Source organism: Falco peregrinus, chromosome 9, assembly GCF_023634155.1.
Source record: "Falco peregrinus isolate bFalPer1 chromosome 9, bFalPer1.pri, whole genome shotgun sequence".
Classification (NCBI taxonomy): Eukaryota; Metazoa; Chordata; class Aves; order Falconiformes; family Falconidae; genus Falco; species Falco peregrinus.
The window spans coordinates 17,152,331-17,171,283 of NC_073729.1; the positions used below are offsets into that span (position 1 = coordinate 17,152,331).

At 41.0% G+C, this 18,953-nt stretch overlaps 1 protein-coding gene across 8 annotated transcripts in view; it reads right to left on the reverse strand.

Moving 5' to 3' along the window:
• The window catches only part of NAV2 (neuron navigator 2), a 410,341-nt gene that overhangs the window by 61,709 nt on the left and 329,679 nt on the right, over positions 1–18,953 (reverse strand). The window contains exon 1 of one of the 8 annotated variants that reach the window (XM_055813587.1): positions 3,591–3,810. The exons of the other annotated variants lie outside the window; for them this stretch is intronic. Coding sequence (XP_055669562.1) covers positions 3,591–3,688 — 98 coding nt within the window. The 5' untranslated portion in view covers positions 3,689–3,810. Of the gene's footprint in view, positions 1–3,590; positions 3,811–18,953 lie in introns of those variants that run through there. 8 annotated transcript variants of the gene reach the window in all.

An 18,953-nucleotide genomic window follows, 5' to 3' on the forward strand; every position in this document is an offset into this window, starting at 1 on the left:
GTTACCTTGAAACACTTTGTAAGGCCAGACCATGAAAAGTGAAAAGTAAACCAAGCAAAATGAATATAGACCATTTCCAGCTGTTCTGTCTGGAGCAGAATCTAATCCTTTTAATGACATTTTTTGGTGCAGAGTTAAACTGCTCTAAGTGTGCTGTGAGCTGTTCAGACCGTTTTCATGTGTAGCGACTGTTCGGTTTACCACCACCAAGCTGAAATGCAGCTCCCTGTCAAAGCTCTCTTTAGAATTCATCCAAGGTAAAGTTCCAGAATTTACATTTAAAATACCTCTTTGTAAAAAAGAATAACTCGCAGAAGAAAAGTATCAATTAGCATCGAAAAAGTTTGGGTAAGAAAAGATTTCTATAAGCTAGAAAACTGCACATGCTCTTTTGATTTAATATTTTTATATCAGTGCTAATAACCTTATAAAAATAACACTGGATTTTATTTTGTCCCTTAAAATCTGACCAGGAATTTGACCAAGCTCATAACAAACTTGAACACAGCTGAGCACACATGTACAGGAGCTGCTAAACCCAGCTAATCTCAGGGAGTTTACCATTTGAAACACTCTAAAGCTTCATGAAAGCAACCTGACTTTCTACCGAAACTCAGCATCTCCTGCTCCAAAGCAGGAATTCCAAAGGCGCCTTCTTCACCTGCTCAGGACCCTCCAGTCCCTCACTGTCTGGAGTCACTAAACACAGCAGCCAGCACAACCGTATTCAGTTGCAAAATGCCTGACTGGTGGAACTTGTTTTTTTGGCCATTGTTCACCACAATGGTTCCTCTGGCATTGCACAGCCTCGGGGGAAGGCAAGAAACCAGAGCAAGGCACTGCCTTTGACCCAGGTGCTGGAGGAACACAAATTCCCAGCTAGGTCTGAAAAAATCAGTGTCAAACACCTCCAGCCAGCTACCAACCCCTTTTTCCTGGGCTCATGACCTATAAACTGTAATTTTGGTGCTCCCCATTTACTGTTCTGTCTGAAGACTTAGTGTGTTTACAAAGCAGTTTACTGAGCAGCCCTGCAGTGGGTGCACAGAGCACACCTACAGCCAGTGGCACCCTCACCTCCCTGCTTTGAAGGCCATGGGATTGATACTCATCCCTGATGTGGCTCCACTGACTCCAACCGACCTGCACCAGCAAAAGCTGGAAAGAAAATCAGTGTCTTCATATCATAGCCAGGTCAGCATTTAATCCTAGTTGTTATTATGAAAAAAAAAAAAAAAAAAGAAAAGCCTTGTTTGTTATGCCTTTGTTTCCAAGACAGTAAGAAGTGCTGAGGAAAGTCTTCTAATGGGAGTCAGAAATCCTCATTTACCTACAAAGTCTCTGGTGCTCTCCAGAAAATAAACCCCTGTGAAGTGCACAGCCTGCACATGACAGCGATGGACTGAACAAACCCAGAGGTCAAGCCAAAGCCACTGGGGATGCTGGAGGTGCTTGAGGGACAGCCCCAGCTCCCTGCAGTCCCTCTGGGGTGAGGCAATGGGGCTCCCTGGCAAAGCCCTGGGTATGGATCACCACTGCAACATGCTGCCTCCTCCTCCTCCTCCCTCCCGCCAGGCCCCAGCCCAAACACCTCCCTCCCTCCTCCAGGCAGCAGCAGGTGCCCAGCCCATGGGGTGGTGGGTTGTGACAGCCTAACACCAGACTGTGCAGGCTCCTTCCCCCTGCCTGCCTTACCCACCCATACCTCCTCCTCCCCCAGAAGCAGGTACCTTCGGGATCACCTCGCCTCCTCATACGAAGGCGCTATTTAAGTTACAACTTAAAGAAGGGGTGGCACTTACTGAGAACACTGAGCTGCTTTCCAACACCACCTCCCATCTGCCTGGACCGAGCTGGTGAGAGCTCAGCAGCACACCAGCACTTACTGGTACCTGGAAGTGCCTCTTGTCCAAGGTTCCAACCCACAATAAAAACAGGCTTAAACACCAAGAAGAAAAAGATTAGCTAAATTCTTACAGGCCTGACATAATTAAAATGTGGAAGGAAAGGAATGAGCTGTAGTATGGAAACAACACTATGCAAGACATTTAAGTTCTCTACTTCTGGGTGTGCTTTTGAAAGACTCATGGGGCTGGACCCACCTGCCCCTGTGTGGCCACTTGCCCACCCGCTCCCCCAGCACAAATGGCCAACTGGGACCACTGGGCAGCCTCACGCAGGGAAAGGTGGCTACTAAGCATACCACTGAGCCAAACCCTCCAGCAGCTGGCAGGTAGAATGTGGCTCCTCCGTTTCCCAGTCCTGTTTTAATCCCTCCTGACAGTGTAACTCCACTAGTGACCCCAATGCAAATCTTTTAAGGGTTGCCGGCTGTAATCCCCAGCAGGAAATGTGCAGGCACAACATGAAGAAGTGATAGATACACACGAAGACTTCAAGCAATTCACAGGCACTGTTAAGTTCTTCCCTATTCAGAATAGGCTGTAAAGCTTCTACATAAACTGATCAAGGCAAAAGGCCGTGCACAGCAAACCCGAGATTTCACACATGAGAAGTGCCCCTCTCACACAGCACCGTCTGCTGCAGCTAAGCACATGGACACAAAGATAATGCATACGTTTGCACACTCTTTGCCCATCAGAAAAAAGGAGAAAACCACAAAATTGGTCTTTCTGAACGCATTACAGCCTGCTGACACATCTTCAAATAAAGCTGACCTTGGCAATAAAAGGTGTTAATTTGATCACAGGGCACAGCACTGTCCCTCAGGAAGCCAAGACATAGAAAACAACCGTCCTTATCAGGCCGGAGATTTATACGACAGACAGACACAATAACCAAGTGAAGCACTTTATCCTTTGTAATGTGGAGATGCGAAGAAGATGTCAGCTACTACCAATTCCGAATGCAGTTTTTTTTCCTAGCAGAACTGCCACATTCTAAGCAGTACCAACAACTCCTGGTTTATTCCAGCCTTTAAAATCAGGCTTATTTGAAAGAAAGCCTGAAAAGGGAAAAGATCTTCTAACCTTGCTCAGAGAAATCTGGGAGCCGGCAGAGATTTGCACAGGAGCAGGGATACGATGTGCACATTATGTCCCAAAAAGCAAGTGCACTCTGGGCTGCGATCTGGCCTCAAACAGTCTCACACACGCCTTTGTGTCCCTGCAGAGTGAGCTCATTCCCATAGAGGTTCCTGGTTTGCGCAGAAAGCAAACTTACAGAGCTAAAATATAACAAAGCCCCATAGTTTTCCGAGACTACAAGCCTGTAACACTAGCGGAAAGATCGCCGGTTAGACTGCAAGGTATGAGACGCAAAAAAATACTGATAAACCTCACAGAAACCTGAAGCGAAGCCAGAAAAAACAAATACAGTAATAGCTGTCAGTTCCTTACGGGGAATTTCCTATTATGTTATTCAAATATTTGTAATCTACTGAACACATATTGATTTCATGTAGCGTACAACAAGTCAAATGAAATAGCGCAGGGAGAAAACTTCTCAGATTTACTCCATCATCTAATGGATTTCCATTGCTGCCACTATTTACAAAGCTAAACCTACTTACACAAAGGTGTAACACAACACATTTCCACGTTTTTCAAAAGAGCAGAAAAATCTCTTACCTTGCAATATTCCCAGGCCAAAGCACTTCTCCACCTTGTTGCCCATGAAGAATTCCAGCAAAAGGGCTGAGGTTTATTTTGCAGGTTGATACCTTCATTAGGCTACCATCCAACACCCCCCTAAATAAAACAGCTTGTAACTTGACTGTCTAGGAAGAGGCTTGAAAGAAAGTTGGAGCAAGGTTGTTTTCCAACAGAGCCCTCAACATTCAGCAGCTCGGAAAGACACTGGCAAGTAAAGCCTCAGCTAGAAGGTGATCATCAGAAACTTCCCCTTAGAAAGAAATCTGATCCCTCAACAAAATTAACCTCTGAAGTGCTGAAAAAGGGAGAGGTCAAGATTTTCTGCTGGGACTGGGTCATCTGTGAAAAGCTGTAACCCGGTGGCACAGAGCAGGCAGCCTGGGTGCCTCCGGATCACATACCGCATCGCATGAAGGAAAAGCTCATGTCAGCAACCCTGTACTTGAAGGTACTAAATGACAGTATTTGATCTCAGCTAAAAGACTACAATCTCGAAAAGCATGTTTCCTACCCTGCTTTTATAGAGGGATTCAACAAGGTGACTGCTAAAGCAACTAGAGTTTTACAAGAATGTAGCAGGAGACATACCCCAAACGTTTTGCCATAAAATATTGGAATACTGGTAAAATACAAAATTCTTTTTTTTGGAGGTGTAGGAAAACATTTTCAATACCAACGGTATCTTAGGATATCTACTGGTATCCTAAGTAAAGTCCTTGTGAAACTGGGACAAGTTATGTTAATATTTATCTGAGTAGGGATTAAAAACACCAATTCTTATTTACAGCTGTAAAGTAAGGGGCTTATTACTTCTCTTTATTTCGAGTAGAGATGGGTATAAATACATATTTGGCTAATAAAAATTTATGGTTTTAGCATTCAAAACTCTTATTTTAGCCTAATATAAATACTTTCTGACAGGATTCTTCCTACACCTCTGCATTCTGCCATACATGTGGGATTTTTTTATTCTACTATGCAAAATTATACCAGCTCTATTTACCGTGGGTAGTAATGCTCAGAGGCACTAATTACCCTTGTGCTAGATGCTGCACGAACTTAACTGTAAACATTAGAAAACTTTTAAGACAGTGAGAACTGGAAGGCTGGTCACTTATAGCCCGCGTAGACTCATCACTCACGGTGTGTCCTGTGGGCTAGTGGGCACAGAGCAAGAAACCATACATGTACCCAAAAAAGAGAATTGCTAGAAATACAAGAGGAATGGTGCTAATAACAACATAAGAGGATGGAAAACACAGTGCTGTTCAGCAGCCATGACCAGTTTTGCATGGAAGGCAGCACTGGAGCTCGGAGTAGGAGGCTGTTGGGAGAGGTCAGGGAGCCCATGGGGGGATGAAGAACCAAGGGACTGGTTCAAGGTCACTACAAGCAGAACAAAGTTGGTGGGAGAAACACTACAAGTAGATGTGGAAAGAGTCTGGGGACAAGGAGTTGAAAGAGGGAAACTGAGGTTAGGGGTGTGGTCTGGGAAGATGTTCCGAGGCTGAAAAGAAACATCCATCAGATCTAAAGCCACCGTGAGGAGGCCAGATGAACTTGACAAGCAGTTGAAAGTCAGGGAGTTGGACTGCAAAACAGAGAAAACAGATTGGGAAAAAAAGTCTGAGCTCACAAAATTAAGAGCATATCACAGTAACACGCAGAAGGAGAAGGGATTAAGTTCAAGATAGAACCTATAGTGTTTATCATATTTTGTTACTTAAACGGGGACACACACAAAATACTGACTGTTACTGCAGTTTATGCAGTCACCAGCACTAACACACTGACTTGCAGCCAAGTGGCAATACACAAGTCCATTTCCATTATTACAGAAAGATTTGTTCACTAAGCAAGAAACTGCATTTCTAATCCAACCAGGGTAATTTCCGTTGTCCAGGTTACCAGTGAGGGATCCCATTGAAAAGTCACCAAGACATCGTGAAAAGGAGATGGGCAGCCTTTGAGATGGAGGAAGTGGAGAAGACAATACTGCACTGTTGCCTTAGCCTCACCTCAAGAAAGCCATCAATCATCCAGCCCAAAACCAAAGAGAAGAGAAGAGAAGGGAAGAGCAGTCAGAAGTCAACTATCCCCGTGTATGTATTAACCCTGTTCAGCTTCGGTACCCCGTCTTAAAACACATCTTTTAGCACAATGCTGCATTTGTGGTTGAAAGAGTTAAAATGCAAGTATTCAAAGGTTATAAAATAAAGACCTCGTGGAGATATTCTGCTGCCAAAACCTTCAAATAAATGAGTCGCAGTCTGAGCTTGCCTTTCTATGCCAGAGTCTGTATTTTAGTGGCCACAGTGTTACTATAGCAACACAGAGGACTGGTAATTTAGAGGCTGGTGGATGTGACAACTTGCAATTTAGAACAATACTACTAATAAAAGCTGCTTGGGAAAAGCATCATTTAATACAAATGTTTGTGTTTTAAAATGAAAAAAGGCTGTTCATTTAATGCTTTTTTTTTTTTTTTTTTTTTTTGCCCCACCCCCCAATTGGATGATTATCTATATTAAGTTAATCTGGTAGCGAATAAATGATAGAAACGTGACTCTTCTACTTTTTGGTAGGTCTGTACCCCAGAGCACAGTTATCCCACCCCCCTTGCAATGTGCATGTGTATAAATGCGAAACTGTCGATGTCATTATCTTTGCTGTAGATCAGACAAGAATCATGTAGCTTTTTTAAAAAATAAAAGTATGTGTTACCGATAATTAAAGTGAGGGTAAAGGTGCTTGTGAACTATTATTAATCCCTTTTTGCTTCTGCTGATTTTAACCAGTGTCCTTTACTAAAAAGATATCCTGCAAACTGCTTCTTGTTCACATTCATTACTTCAATCACAGAAGAGTTACTAGAGATAACTCTCAGATATTACAGATACTTAAAAGAATCACACCTGGAATAGCAAAGATTTCTTCTCATCTCTAACATCCTTCCTGTCTTCATCAAAATAGCTCCTATAAACTTGATGTTTCTTAATTACCTGCCCACAGAGTGGTATAGGAAATTAGTGACTGACCTGTGCCTAATGGTAAGTAAGAACAGCCAGAAATATTCTAATCAAAAAAGAAATTATAACCTAGGGAAAAAAAAAATAAAAATCAGAACATCTCATCTGTTAGATCACCAGCTCCAAATACAACCGAAATCACGAGATTAAGGTACAGTGTTATTTTCTCTACACCCATCTACAGCTCCATTGTCCTTTGCTTTCCTGGCAGCCCTTACACTGCAAAGGAGGAGGGATTTTGCAACATAATATCCATAACACTAAATACAGAGGGATACTTCCAGATGAATTTTACATGTAGCAATAATCATAGTTTTATGGGTCAGGAAGTTCAGAAGATTAGTGTGTTATGGCTGCAGTTTATAAAAGCGTTTGTGTTAGAAGTTTCGCATAGCAATCGGGTGAGATAAACTGCAAACAGCTTTACATTAAGTTCTTTTATGGTAGTTAAAGTTGAGGAGAAGTAAAGAGACCCCAGGTATTAATTTCCCTAAAGAACAGCTGCTTAGAAAAGGCTGCTAAGTGTCCTAATACTCAGCGTAATGAAATCATTGCACCTCCAATTGCTGTTCTTTCTCCCCATACTGGTGTGCTATTCCCATTAACCTCGGTAAGAATTGTGTTCATGGTCTGAACTGAGCTAAAACTGTACGCAACAAAAAAAGACTTATCAAAGAAACGTGTAGTTTGATTCTCATTTGAAAAGGCCCCAAACCATAATTACAGGTTTGCATTCTAGGTTAAAGCAGCACAAATCTTGCTGCCTTTCAAATTCTGCCTGAAGAGAACACCAAAATGCCTGAAAATTGGGGGTTTACATGAGTATGTTAATTCATTTTATATTTTTTCTCCTTAGCTGAGGTATGTCACTTAGGAGCTTATAAAATGTCTGCATTTGATGACTGCAATGATTGTACAAGTAATGCAAGCAGTGTAGGCTGTAAAGACATCACGCTTCACAGGCTTTGTAAGCTGTTTTATAATGTGTGGTATGAAGCGTCTGCCACATCTCACCCTGGAAGAGAGTCCGTTACAACTAGGAGAACTGATGTCCTAAAATAATCTCAACAGTAATTTTTTCAGACTTCTTTTCCCTTTCTTTCCTCCTAAAAGAACACCAAGATCATTTAAAGAAGGGGGAAAAAATTTTTTAAAGCCAAAACATATTCTGAATGGACGCAAATGTGGTTCTGAATATACTTCTATCCTTTTAACTTGAGCACATGAAAAATACACCTTTTTCAAGTACATTCATTGATTAAAGATACACGTGAGATAATAAAAGCAGGAACACAGCAACACTGCTGCACCATTACAAGTATTATGCATCACACTACAGGGCTAAAGTTCTATGTATCAACCTAAACAAACTAAGTTTTGTGTTAAAGTACATTTAAACACACACACACACCCAGCTCCTTGAACTCATATGTAATTGTCAATCCTGGGAAGGTATTTCCAGTTAAAACCAGAGGAACACTGGAAGCACCATAAACCCACAGTAAGAGATGTGGTAGAAAATTGACGCTAGCTGCCACAGTCCTGTGAAGTTGTGATTTTTCAGTGTGGTTCCAAAAAGAGCTTGGGAGCCAGGACGAGCGGGTCTGGAAAAATGAAGATCTATTTTTTAATTCCCCCCATTCTGCTGAATGAAAAAGGCACTACGTTTGCAGACTGATGAGGGATACATGCTATGAAACACTCTCCTGCGCATTCTTAAACCTTGAGGGTGACAGTACTCTCTTGCCACAGAGACTTCCCGGAGAGCAGACAATTCTATTATGATGGTGCTGTCTGCATTTATGTATTTTTAGAAGTGAACATGTGAATATTTCAGGATTTTGTTAAAACTACTCATATGGGTAGTGTTGTACAGAAGAAAGTAATAAGGAGCCATCAGCATGCGCTACTGCATAGGTACCTATGCAACGCAGAGGAACTAAACAATCACAGATTTAGGGAAAGATGGTGAGATTTTTACAGACCCAAGGCAAGTCCCTCACTACTTTAGTCAATGGCAAAACTTGACTTGACTTGAAGAGTAGGGATTTTGGCCCTGCAAAGACTGTGCATACACAGAAAAGCCAAATATGGGATAAGATTAATGATTTGCAGTAAGATTAATGATTATTGCATTGATAATGCGTCAGAAAAATAGCATGAGACAGACTCAGCATGTAACTCCTAGGAATTTCTTTTCACAGACCAACCATTAAAGAAAACCACAGCTTCCTCCAACAAGGTGACATGCATGCCTGATGGAGAAGAAAGGGCTATTTATGCATGTGTAATATACGATAAAAAGTGGGTTTATAACATTTTGTATTTACTTCAAAGTTTGTTTAAAAAATACCAGTAGCCTACACGGAGCATTTGTGTTGACACAAGGGTGATACATACTTGTCACTGTACCCACTTCAAATGAATAAGCACATCAGAGTGAATAAACACCAACGGCTACTTTCCAGTGGCAGCGGAGAAAGAAAAAGGCAGGCAACTGGAGATAATCCGATAAAACTGGGGGATGCTGGGCAGTGACGCAGCTTGCATGCTATTATCCTAGAGGAATTCCATATGAGCGCTGAATCCAGAGGTTGTACTGGGATGATCCAAACATTTGTTTCTAAATTTAAACACATTGCCAAGTCTCAAACTCCTTGAGTGAAAAATGTTATCAACATATTTACGACATACCATATATATGCTTTTGTATATACATTTTCTAGGCTCATTTTTTTCTGATATAGTATCAGCAATCAAATATAATCAAATCGAACAATAATCAAATCGAACATATATATATATATGTAACATGGCAAATAGCTCATTAGTAAGAACAGTCTATACAAAATGGAAGAAAATCTGATCTTAAAATGCAAACAGTTAATGAAGTGAAATGCAAGATTGAAATGCCAGTCCCATTGTTTTAAATGCAGTTTTGTGTCCTTCTCCAAACTGTAAAAAGCAGCCCTCTTCCCAAAGAGCACAACAATCACCAATTTTAAAACACATGCCACTGACCAAGGACAAAAAATTTAATTCTTCCCATCTCAACCACTGAATAGAGTAACAGTTTACTACTTCATTGTTGTAAGACTTTCCTGTCATCTGCAACAGTTACGATTTGCAGCCTGATCCCTAACATATTAAGTTACAAAACTAGTGCAGCTGGCACCACTGCTTTCTTTTCAGGACTCTGAAAAACGCCTTGGGATGAATGTATGACAGATGTCCATATATGATGCACAGTTTGTTTTCTGAGCTCTCTAAGATATTTTCTTTGTCAACAAGCAATACAGTAGAGAACAGAAACATCAGATATGAAAGAAGCTATACAAAGGTAATCTAGAAGCAAAGTTCTTTATGGCCACTGAGGTAGAGAACAGCTCAGAAAGAGCTAAAACGTGAATTACAGGTTCTGTTCCAGCCAGTGGGACCAGGGGACTATGTCAGAGGATGCATTCAGGCCCAAGAAGGACACGCCAAGTATGGTGTCTACAGAACCAGGCTCAGATCCTTCTGATTGAATAAGCAGCTCTCCAAATATTTCTGCTATGGTTTTGAAAAGTCCTGTAAAACTTGATTCACCCTCCCCTCCCACACCCCCTCAAGAAAATACTAAAATCGTTAGTGCTTCATCAGCTGCAGTCATTAACCATCTCACTGCGGTCACCAACCATCTCATGGCATCCACACTAAAAGCACCCCTGTCAACTCTATCTGTCTTTGTCAAATCCTGTTCAGTTACGATCAACAGAGTATGCCCGTCTTAATTGCTTTGGCCCCCCCCTAATTAGATACATCTCTGCATTTACAGCTGTTTTATCGTTGCTGTAGCTGTTAAAAACGCTAATACATCCCACTAGAAAAGTAAACTCATTTATCCTAATTAAAGTAGAACTATTAAATCCAGCTAGCGTCATTATAGCTTGATCTTCAGTGTTTGCAAATTCTCTGTGTTACTGAGTCTGACATTCAAACCACATAAACATTTTTACGGAGTAATGAGCAAAGAACAAAGATGCAAACTCTCAACTTCAACAAAAATTAAATTTTCCTTCATTTTGAGAATCCATCTGCATTTTTCTAATAAAACAAAGGGATCTACCTTGCCTGTCCAACACTAGGATGTTCCAAAGATTGTATCCAAGCCAACAGACATGCCTCTTTCTCAGGTTACCTTGCAAAATCTTTCCACTCTCTTGAACACGGTTTTCCATGTGAATTGCTTTTTTCTTACTCTCACTGGTACTGTCCATCAAACAGACCAACCAGCCATTGCCAAATTCACTGTAGGCTATTAATGCAATATAGAATTTCAGACATTTCTGCTCCCTGCCACTGTTACCTGTGCCTGGTTAAGAAAACTACGCAAGTTTTCTTTAAATTTATAATCTTCCTAACACAAAAAGTAACTGAATCAATCCACTTACCTACAAGACAGCAGCTCTAACCAGTGCATGCTTTTAAACAAGTCTTTCCTAGCTCTGCATTTCATGGTTTGGTGAATAATGCTGGCAGCTCTTACAGACTCAGAATTTAGCTCATTCAGAGATAGAAATTCTTAAATATGCAGCAAGAAAACCCCAAGCTCTTCAGATAGAACACTGGATTTAAACTAATATTTGCAAATTGCAGCAGCTGAGAAGTACGCCCTCCACATAACTCCTTATCTCAAACACCTGTGGCAATCACACCTTGCCCACCTGAACTTCCGACCTTCACTAAGCCCTAATAAAATTGTAGCTGTAGATCACCTGAGAAGGCTAATGGCTCTCCAGATTAAAGTATCACAGCATGCCTTTCAGGTAGCTAACATATCAGCTTTGTAGAAGCCTGACAAGAGGAAATTTCAGCTGGTAAATTTGCTCTCATCAAAGGGTCAGTGTTTTAGACCGTACACCAAAAACTTATTTTCCATTGCTCAAAAATTATTCACTTACAGAGAAAACACTCTTCTCCTTGCAAACACAAAAAGCCTCTAAGGGTGAAATGTTCTGCTTTTATTCCACCAGAAAGACAAGATGACAGCACACTCTGCAGTGTGCCAATTGGCTTTCCCATGGTGGCCCGTGCTCCTAAATAACATTAACTGCTGGTTCAGTGCTACCTACGTCTCTGGCCTGTCACAGATGCTCAGCAGAAGCTACCTCAGAATTACAGTAGTGACCGTGAGCCTACTGGCAAGGGACATAAGGTTTCTTCCCCATGGCAAACTACTCAAAGCAGAGACTGCAATTAGTACACGACTGGCAAATTCATGTCATGTTTTCCATACCAGGGATGAAGGTCAATATAGACAGAGTTGACTGCTGACTGCAATTACAGTGCACAAGAGCGTGGGGCTTGGGAAGCAGAGGAGCTGCAGAAGGAACGGCAAAGTTGAACGGATGGATAACCGGGCTGGCGTAACAAAACTTCCTGCAGATCCTACACCTGCACGTTCAGCCGTGGCGGTGCCGGAGCGCGCACAGCCAGAGCGAGCGCACTGCTGGCTGCAGGCTGCTGCACACAACTCGGTCCATGCTTCTGCAAGGGTGTGCATCACCCCCTCACCGCTCCCCGCAGGGAGCAGGCTGCAGAGGGAACCAGAGGCTGCACAACATTTCTGCCTATGCTGAGGGAACTTGAGAGAGCAGCACCTCTTCAAAATTATTAAACCCATTAATTTCTCTGTAGAAAAGCAAATCCCTTAAATTGCTATTAGATACTGTAAGTATAAACCATGCAGAGCAAGCTGCAGTGGGACGTGGAACACCAACTGGGAACACCAATGGCAGTAACAACTGAACACTGATGGGGCGAGCTATTGCATTTAGCAATTATTTTCTTTTGAAACTGAACAACTAATTCCAAACATCTGTGCCTTATAGGGCCCAGATTATCTGATACCTGATATCGTTATCTGATACCTGAAAAATTAATCTGGTAATAACTTGTAAATTATATTCTTACAGTTTCCTAACAGGTAAATATTTCTATTAGATACCTTATGAACTATGTTAAATATTTAGTCTGGAACACTAGATAACAACTCTTAGATCTTTTCCCAAGATACTGTAGGTTTGTTTTTTGTTTTTTTTTTTTTAATTTCATTGTAAGTACTAAGCTGAAAGCAGATTTCAGTGGTGTCAAAATAGTATAAGAAAAAAATCAGTACAGCTATGAATACAGAAAGCTACACGGTGGTATGAAACATGGTTCAGAGATTCCTGAACCATTGCTGCATTATGCTTTACAGAAGCACATCTGAAGATACAAAATTGGGTCTGGATGCAATGCAGATTCGTCATGACACATCCTCAGCTGTCACATTGTTACATTTTATAGGGCATCATTCATTTCTGGTGTTAGGTGCTCTCATCCTATGGGCTAATTTCTACTGGTCTTATTCATTTAAGTTAGTAGGTCAGGAGGACAAGTGGGAACTTTCAATTAGACATAATGAAATGAGAAATGCTAGGCATCCAGAACATGCGTGGGAAAGGAGAGAAGAACGACTGTGGAGCTGCCCTTCAGATCCAGCTCAAAAAGCTCAGTCTTCCTTAATGGTCAGAAATGCTATAGACACAAGATGCAAAGCACTGATGTAACATAAACATGGCTCTGATTCATGGCAAAAATTCAATAATGTTTCAAGGACTAGCTCTGCCCGCACTATTCTACCTCTCCACAGAGCCAGGTCTTGCCTGTCCTCACTCCCCAGATGGCATGAAGTCAGTAGAAAACCAGTAAACTTTGTGCTCCAGTATAAAACCACAGCAATATCCTCAAGCATGCACCCAGTGATTAGACAACAAGGGGTTAGTTATTATCACGCATCATTGCACTATCATGCATTCATGCACCCTTTTGTTTCACTTTTATTTTCATTATAATCAGGTGCAAGGACAGTTGTTGTCAGAACCAGAAGTGACACTAATCCTGGGCTTCTCCCATCCCCGGCTCTGGTATGCGGTTATCTTCGGGCCGTATCTAGCTCGGTATGCTGCTCCCCATTGTATTAGCAACTCATTTGCACTCCAAAACTTTGCAATATTAAGTAACGTGATGCATCATTTTACACATGAAAATGCTAAGGACAAAACCTGAGATGTGTGTTATTGGCTGTGTGTGCAGTGTAATTAACATGCATATGATCTGTATGCAAATCATGCTATTGAAAATAGTGACTATTAGCATAACAAGTGCTTATTATTTATTGAGATGCAACTCAAGCAAGCATCCTGCTGGGGTCTAACATCCTTCCTTTAAACAGCACCATCGTTTCTTTCATCGTTTTCACGTTCTTCTCTCCTCTTGATGATTAACAGCACAGAAAACAGGGAGACTCCCTTCTGTGCCTTTGTTTAAAGGGGGAAATCTTGTGTGTTTAATTGCCCTCGAGCATCTGATCCAGTTCAAAGCTCAGCCGAGCCTCTGCTATGGTGCTGCATTCCCCTCCCACCCCCATCATCACTGAACTGCAGCCTGTTCAACCGATCTCTTGATATATGCAACTTCATCTGCATTCTCTCTCTACTTCTTTACTGATAAGAAAGTTAAAGCAGTTAGGCTTCTTTTTCTTTTTTTTTTTTTTTTTAAAGGAATAAAATGGGAATAAAGTGGGAGAAAACAAAAGCTCAACTGTGCAAAGCCATAAACCTTTTTAATCTCCTGCCACCCTTATCCTATTGTACTTCAGATGAATTTTACCTTTTAATCATTCCAGCCATGAAATGTAACAGAAAAGCACAATTTTATTTTTTTTTCCCGGTAGCTCTGCACAAAGCTTTCTTGCTGGACCAGTTCCATCAGCTGCAAGGTCTGTATCACTGATGCTGGCACTGCTTCCTTGCGCTGCTCCCTACCCTGTAGAAGGTCCTGAGGTCCCAGGGTCTCTGCAGGACTCTCTAACCTTTCCTAGCATTTTTGTAAGAGCAAAAACTTGCAAAGCTGTTCCCTGCCCAGTATCTCCTTCCCCAGCCCCAGCCCTGCTGGGTTTTAGACTGCATATTTGTTCTCTCTGAGGCTACACCCTCAGCTTCAGATATGGCTGTGTTACAGTAATGAAATAATTAGCAGGGGAAATGATTTCAATTATTTATCATTTTGCCAAAATTGAGCTGTTTGGCCTGAAGTTTTCCAAGCTGCATGCCAACCTAAGGATGGATGTTTTTAACCTCAGTTGAAAAAACAGCACAACAATTCCCGAGTATCATTAGAAAATATATGTGATTTTACTACTATGTTATTAAGTATCTTCCCTGAGAAACCTCGTCTCACAATGTAATTTTTTTATTTGGTTCTGGAGGGCCCTGGAGAACAGGGACAGTAAGTCAAGAAAGAAAGCCGAGATTTTACTTGGAGAAGAAGCGGAAAAAAGAAAAGGAAAGGGAAAACTAATTTAGATGGAACTTCTGAAGTCCAAGGCTGGGACCTGCTGCACAAGAACAACACAACTGGGACACAAGAAGCCTCAAGTAGGAGAAGGAAAAAATACATGTGGGACAAACTGGATGGGAAATACCAGAACTGAAATTGTGTGTAAATAAACATGTGATACATCCTTTCATGATGTTTGTTTTGGGTTTGTTGGGTTTCTTTGTGTCTGTTCTTATGACTCCTATCGGACTGCAGGAGACAGATCTGCTGCAGAGGTGGGTCACTGCTCCACCATGATGTCAGCTCTTAACCTGAGGAACCCCTGCCCGCTTGGTGCAGCAGATGGACCATGCAAAGCCTCCGTTTGCTGTTAATGCCATTTTTCATATGCAGTACATATAGAGACCCAGACTGTTCCCTGCCACTCACTCTTCCTTTGAGATCCTGAGAGCTTTGCAGGTCTACCTTCTAACCGAACACAATACCCTTTCACCACAGCGGTGACACAAAAGCAGCTTTGAAGCAATAACTAGAATCCAGTTGCAAATTTATTTTCTTAAGAAGAGGTTGTAAGGCACTCTCTTCGCTCCCGGTACTTTCGCAAGCTTTAGATAAAACTCCCAAAATGGCAGTTCTGCTACAGCCATAGCAACGTCTTAGAGATGGTTTGGATTTCTTTGAGTAAATATCATTAAATATCCCGTTGGTTTATAAAAAAATGTAACTCTTCCCAACACTAAGAAGACTCCCTTGGACCTCTATTAATTTTCATAGTTAAATTATCCAGGGGAGGAATGTGAGAGTTAAAGGACTTCAGCCGTAATTCCTTCCATCCCACTTCTGTGACCTGATAGCTCCTCAATAGCCAAGAGTCCAATTAACACCTTTCATTATCTTGTGTTGATATTATTTCCAGCAAATAATTTGGCAGGAGCAACAGAGAGAAATATTCTTAAAGAAACAACCCAAATACAGGAGGCCAAAACTGAGTTCCCTGCTGCAGTCAGGCACAACAGAGACCTCAACTTGACTTTTTCTATTAGAACTGCATCACCAGTCCATAAGGAAAAAACAAGAACGAAACCCAAACCCTTATTTTATTTTTTTATCCCAGTGAAATCATGAAATGAAAATAATCGTAACCCAGCCTCTCATCTCTCTGTCCTGTTTCAACATTGGCAGAATGTGGCCATCTCGTTAAAGCTGAGCTGTGAGATGGTGCCTCACTTCGCTACCAGAGACTTAACACAAACTAGTACGGACAAAGACAGCTCTATTTCACTGAATTCCTCTAGAATTAAGGAGTGGTCACTGCGTATCTTTGTTTAGAAACTTTAATGAACTGAACTGCACAAGGGATGATAGGATGAAAGGATAAAAATCACTAGATGCATATGCCCCCTTGCCCCTAAGGAAAAAAACCCACATAGAAAAAAGCCCAGATTACTAGATAGATTAATGCAAGCATTCATATTTTGCATTGTAACATGAACACCTAAAAAACCACAAGGAAAATCCTTGCCTTCAGTAGTAAGAAAGAAATAAAGATTCACCTGGAAACCCCCTCTTTGGTTATTCACACCACTTTCCCTCTAACGTGCAATTGTGCTTTGGTTCATACACATTTTTCAAAAACACAAAGAACAGACTTCCCAGAGGCTAGTGTAAAAGTCAGTAAGTGCCAGAGACGTTTTCCTTATAATCACTCCATGTTTTGCCTGTCTTCCCTTGAATCCATTCTACTTAAATTATAGCTACAATTCACTACTATTCCTGAAAATGTCCAAAGAAAGTTTGTTTTCCTCCCATGATCTCACCCAGGCTTGCTTAGCCAAATTGTAAGTTACCTTTGGCTCTCATTTTTTTCTTTCTAAAATAATCCCTTGTTCCTAAATGATTCGATAACATATACATTGCCATAAAAAACTTAACCACATTGCCATGTATTGCAAGCTCCCTCATTCCAATGGTGTTAAAATCTAAAAGTGAAATCAGATACTGATGCCATTAAATAAGAGGAGAATGCATCCAAAGTGGGGAGCAATGTTAAGATTCAAACACATTTCCTGGACAAAGTTGGGTTTCAGTAATTTGTTGAGGACAAAGGTAGACCAAATGAAAGCCCACCATTGAAAGCACAACGCACTGCTAGGAAATAAAGAAATGGCTACAAGAGAAAACAATATGGTAGCACAGAGGGGATGATGTAGGAAAGGCAAAATAACTGGGTCAAGCATGCCTTGAATTATGGTAGTAGAGAGGGGGCAACATATGGTATGACTCACAGGAGAGAATGATTATTTTATCAGTCACATGTTTAGCTCATTACAGCTCATGCAAGGTCAGCCATTACATAAAAACATGGTGAGAGAGCAAAGCAGAATGTCACTGAAGTCAAGAATTGGTCAGAAACTATTGCAGAAATGGACCCAAACTCTAAACCACAGTGCTGAAGACACCTCTGATTCTACCCTCTGGATGTTGGTGTTGGGAGGCCAAACCACCAGCACGCTCTGACCAACAGGAATGACAAGCAACTTCGTGTTGCTGTGTGGCATATTTGCTTTTAATCTATTTTAGCAAACAAAGGGGCTTAGTGGTTATCGTTAGAAGCAAACAAAGAATTCCAACAGAAGTTAGAGCACAGAATGCATATCCTGACTTCAGTTTGAAATCACAATCTTCTGATTTCAGAAAATCTCTCTTGTGTGTGCACACCCCTTTAAGAGATTCGCTATGTATAAATGCAGATTTCTTGCCACCACCTGATCCATCTCATGAGTCCTTTGGTTCAGAAACAGTCTAAAAGCAAAGATGGATAAATTCTCTATCTAAGAGGAGACAGAGAATGCACACAGTCCCAAAATAGAGATTAAGCAGAACATAAGGTTTTCCTGGATGAACATAACCTCTGTGAACTTCAGCTGGCACAGGACACTCTTGATTCTTCCTTCTCTCCTTTCTCCATAGAGACATACAGTTGTCTACAAATACAGCTCTAGCTATTTCCCCGATAATATTCTGTTCATCCCTTCTGCATTCAAAAAACAGCTCCAGTTTTGCAAATGTAACATTGTTTCAGTCACCTCTGAAAATAAAAATTAAATGTTTGCATTAAAATGCAAATGAAAGATAAAACTATGCATGTGCACATCAGATAGTATCAAATAACAGCAATATTTTCAAAGAGATGTTTAAAGCATTAAGTCATGTTAGGAAGAGTATTTCTAGCTGCAAGTTTCATAACAAGACTAAATCAATCTTGACAATGAACATGAAAGAGGGAATAAAACCTTTTTGAACACTCAAGGTGGTTTGCTCATTTCCCCCAAACCAAAACAAATGAATTAGTTGATATATATGAAAATTAGCTTAAACTAACAACATAATCAGAGAAGATAAACTTTAAAGTGAAAATTAGATTAAAAAGATAAAAATATTACTTGGGGCTGATGAGAGCACATGGTAAGTCCACAGTAGCTGCTGAGCTGAACCTTTGTGAGTTAAGAAACAGCAACAAAAAAAATCATATAGTTAAAAAAGAGCTGACCTCAGCCCTTGGACTTTGCTCAGGCAAAGTCACTAATCAGACTTGCAATGCTTAGTGCCGATCCTCTGGCTACTTATTGACCACATATACCTGGACACACATAAATATAGCCTCCAGCAGTGTGGCAGTTCCTCAGGTTCCCAGTGCACAGGTTTCACAGTGTTCCAATGCCACTTACATGAAATTAATTAGTTTCAAGTTGCAGCAATCAGTGCTAATAAAATTAGATGTTTTATTTTTAGGGAGAATATAAAAAACTTCTACTAATAAAACCAAATTACCCACATTCTCATAATACTGCTGTAATAGCACAATGTAGCTCCAAGTGTTTCCACTGTAGAGTATGCAATTATTTATGCTGGCCAAATGTATATTTAACTGTATATACTTAAGCAA